At 34.4% G+C, this 4,115-nt stretch overlaps 1 protein-coding gene across 1 annotated transcript; it reads right to left on the reverse strand.

Moving 5' to 3' along the window:
- Positions 1-2,759: 2,759 nt before the first annotated feature.
- On the reverse strand, positions 2,760-3,630 carry LOC110258979 (olfactory receptor 50-like). The gene has a single exon (XM_021082271.1). It carries the CDS (start codon positions 3,328-3,330, stop codon positions 2,935-2,937), a length of 396 nt encoding a protein of 131 aa, XP_020937930.1. The 5' UTR covers positions 3,331-3,630; the 3' UTR covers positions 2,760-2,934.
- Positions 3,631-4,115: the final 485 nt, after the last annotated feature.

A 4,115-nucleotide genomic window follows, 5' to 3' on the forward strand; every position in this document is an offset into this window, starting at 1 on the left:
CTTGTCATGTCCTGGCCTCAGCCCTAGAATCTGCCATTTTTCTAAGTAACTTTGCTTCCTGTTAGAAGAGACTGATACTAAAAAATCAAATTTGGTATTGCATGTGTTTTTTGCCTACAAGGCTTCTCAACGATCTCAAAGAATACAGCCAGGAAACATATGAGATACTGCTCTATAGCACTGAGGACTATGTCTAGATACTTACAACACAGAATGACAATGGGAGAAAAAATATGTATACATGTATGTGTAACTGGGTCCCCTGTTGTACAGTGGGAAAAAAAGTGTACTGGGGAAAATAATAGTAAATAAATAAATTAAAAATAAATAAATAAAAGAAACACAGGATATAGAATGTAGAAACAAGCAAACAAAGGAATGGTTACCCATAAGAGTTAGGTCAGGAGTGGGACAGAAAGAATGGGAGATGGGAAAAAGAAATATATTGATTTATAATTTCAATCTGTTCATACACATTACAACCCATTACACTGCTAAGAGTTCAAATTGATATCTTCAATTCTAGCTCAACACCATACAGTTATTTCTAGCCTCTCTTTTTCCATGAACATCACACCTTTCCTCCAGTGAGGAGTCATTCCTTTTTGTAATATAAGTTTACATATTTACTAAGTCTTTGAATAAATATAATTTCAGAATCTTGAACCGAAACCACTGTTAATGACCAACTAATGTCAGCTCCAAAAAAATTGTTTACCATATAATGTGCTTACAGCTTTTTTCGTTACTGTGAGAGTAGCATATATACAAAATTCACTGTGCACTAATAATTACTTTATTTCCCCTTTAGTCTGATTATAATATTAACTTGAAATATAACTATATTCATTTTTTGTTTTTTTTCGATTTTACTTTATTTTCCATCACCTCTTTTTAGTTTTTAGTGGCAAAAGATAACATACTCAAAACTATACAGACAAATATACTCATATCCCCATCTTTTCTATCTTATTTCCACCCCATCCCCTGTAAGTAAACAGTCTCATTAGTTTCAGTTTGATTCCACATGTGTTTCCTCTTGCTCATATATTGTTTTCCTTTATTTTCACATAGGAAGTATCATACTATAAATGCTCTTGTACACATTGCTTTTTTCCATTTAACAATATATCTTGGAAATCCCTCCATATTGATTCATAGGTATATTTGCCATTATTTTTTCATAGCTGTGAAGTACTCAACTGCATTGATGTTCCATAGTTCCCTTTTGAAGCCCTAGAACAAAATAGCAGTGATGAATTTACTAAATGCCACCTAATTGTATACCTCAAAGTGTTAAAATGGTAAAATTCATGTTGTGTAGAACATGATAACAAAATAAAAAAATATTAAGAAAAAGTAACTCATGATCTCTACATGAAGCACAGAAAAGAATTATAAAATAATAATAATGTATGATTAATAAGTTAATGGAGGGGATATGGAATAAAAACATATATATTTAATTAATGAAACTGGATAAAGATAAGAGAAGATAAATATGAAATCAGTTGTATCTATTAGAAAACATATAGCAACATGGAGATCATAAGTTCAGATACATTCTGATTCTATTAGATGTTAATAGATCAAATTTTCCAGAAATACAATGATGGTCAAGATACATAAAAAGAACAAAACCCAATTTACACTGCTAAGAACTAACACTTTACAGCTATAAGGACACAAAAAAGTTTAAAGTGTTGGAAAAGAAATGCCATGTACACACCAACTAAAAGACAGCTGGTATATCTGTATTAATATCAGAAGTAAATGAGTTGTGAAGGTAGGACCCATTGCTAAAGAGAATTCTCCCCTCACTATAAATGTAATGGTATGATATTAAATGAATAATAACTGCCCCCTATCATAGGAGAGCACTATTTTGTAGCATTTGCCAATTTATATAGTATAATTATGCCCATCATAGCTGATTTCAATCCAAGAGCTTGGTGTCATTTACTTTGGAGCTGAAAAGAGATATTCACAATCAGCTTGAAGCCAATGAAAGTCAATTTCAGCACATCTTACAGGGAAGAATCAGTGCACAAGGACCTGAACATGATGCTAATTTTGTGTGTTCTCAATAACACAGTATAAAAATATATGTAAGGGAAAGTAAACATATTTAAAAGGAGAAAAGGGCAAAACCACAATCATTATTATGTGACATATTTTGTGTAAGGTTTTTCACATATTTTAAAAGAGATGATGGAGCAGAAAAATAATTAAAGATAGAGAATATTTAACAAGGAAAGTAACAAACTGGATTTTATTGACATATTAACACTATGTATGATGGCTGAATGAATATTTATTTGAAGTTACATTGTTGTCAACCATATGATAATTTTAGGAGATACATCTCACTATCCTCATGACTGCAATAAGAAGATTTAGTGATTTTTACTTCAAGAAGTTAGTGCTATTGACAAGTATCTCTAAGGCCTGTTTTATATCTCTGTTCCTGAGGCAATAGATTAAGGGGTTTAGTGTGGGAGTAACTACTGCATACACAAGAGAAGCAATTGTGTCTTTGTCATTAGAGTGTCATGATGAGAAGACTAAGTAAATACTAGCAAGTGTCTGGTAGTATAAAGATACCACAAAGAGGTGGGAGCCACAGGTGGAAAAATATTTAAAGAGTCTCATGGTGGAAGACACCCTCAGAACTGTGGTCCCTATATGAATATAAGAACCCAAGATACTGCTCAAAGACAGGATGAAAAGCATTATTCCCACAGTAAAGATGACCAGCTCATTGAGGTAGATATCTGAGCAGTACAACTTCAGGAGTATAGTGAGGTCATAAAAGAAGTGGGGAATGGTATTGGCAGCACAGAAAGACAGGTTGACCAACAATGCAAGGATACAACAGAGAAATAAGGACCCAGGTACTAGGGAGAAACACAGTTCCTGCCTCATGGAAGTGGTCTAATGGAGAGGCTGACAAATGGCCACATACCTGACATAAGACATCACTGTGAGAAGGAAATTGTCAAGACAACTAAAAAGTGTGACAAAATACATCTGAGAAATGCACCCTGCATAGGAGATGGATTGTTCCTGAGTCTGCATGTTCATCAGCATATTACGGACAGTGACAGATGAAAAGGAGATGTCCCTAAGGGCCAAATGGCTGAGGAAGAAGCACATGGGGATATGGAAGCAAAGATCCAGCCTGATGAGCAGGATGATGAGAAGGTTCCCCAGCACCATGGTCAAGTACATGCCCAGGAACAGGGCAAAGAACATGCCCTGCTGTTCTGACTGGATGGGGATCCACAGGTGGGGGAACTCTATCATGCAAGTCTGGTTCTTTCTCCTCATGTCCTTCTTGTCTCAGCTGGGAATTGGGAAAAATGGGAAATGTCAATGAACATGCCATAATATTATAGTCACTTCCATTGTAATATGAAAGCTCTTAATTTTTCTACAGTTCCCATTATTTCTCTTAATTTTTGGTGAATGAATCAACTTTCCAAATCTGGCTCCAATAATAATTTAAAATCTCACATTAACCAAGGCTTTTTCCAAGGAAACAAATGGACATTTATTCTTCATTCAATAAATAGTTATTGAACTGCTTTGTCCCATATTGAGTACATAGGCGTCAACAAGTACTGAGAAGTCTCTGTGCTCAAATTTACATCTTTACATCAAGCAAAGTTCAAAGCTCTGTAATTTGCTAAGATGAAAATGCGAAAACGGCCCCAGGTAAGAGGTATAAATCATTCATTTCCTCTTAAAAATGATATGAAACTCCTTACATTTGAAGAGATTTACAAAAGCTATGTCAAGGGCTTTTGGTATACTTTGTTTCATCCTTCCTGTTTTGAGTCAATTAAAATCCCCTGTTATCAAAACTGTCCATTCCAGGCTTCCAAGCCAGTATCAATAGTTCCTGGAATTTTTCCAAGTGATTTACATGCACTTTCAAATTAAATCTTCATATTGGCCCAAATAAGTATTCTTACACTCATTATAACAAGAATAAAACACAGGTATACATTATTCAAAAGTGCAAAGATACACAAAATTAAGTGCAACGTGCAATCACAACACAGTTCTGTCTGACCAAGATCCCTGTTCTTAACCACTAAGCATGGCAATTA

Source organism: Sus scrofa, unplaced genomic scaffold (genome assembly GCF_000003025.6).
Source record: "Sus scrofa isolate TJ Tabasco breed Duroc unplaced genomic scaffold, Sscrofa11.1 Contig59, whole genome shotgun sequence".
In the NCBI taxonomy this organism is placed as follows: Eukaryota; Metazoa; Chordata; class Mammalia; order Artiodactyla; family Suidae; genus Sus; species Sus scrofa.

What these genes read in the sequence shown, in the direction of transcription:
- LOC110258979 (XM_021082271.1), bottom strand. Translation starts at nt 3,330, where the DNA reads ATGAGGAGAAAGAACCAGACTTGCATGATAGAGTTCCCCCACCTGTGG.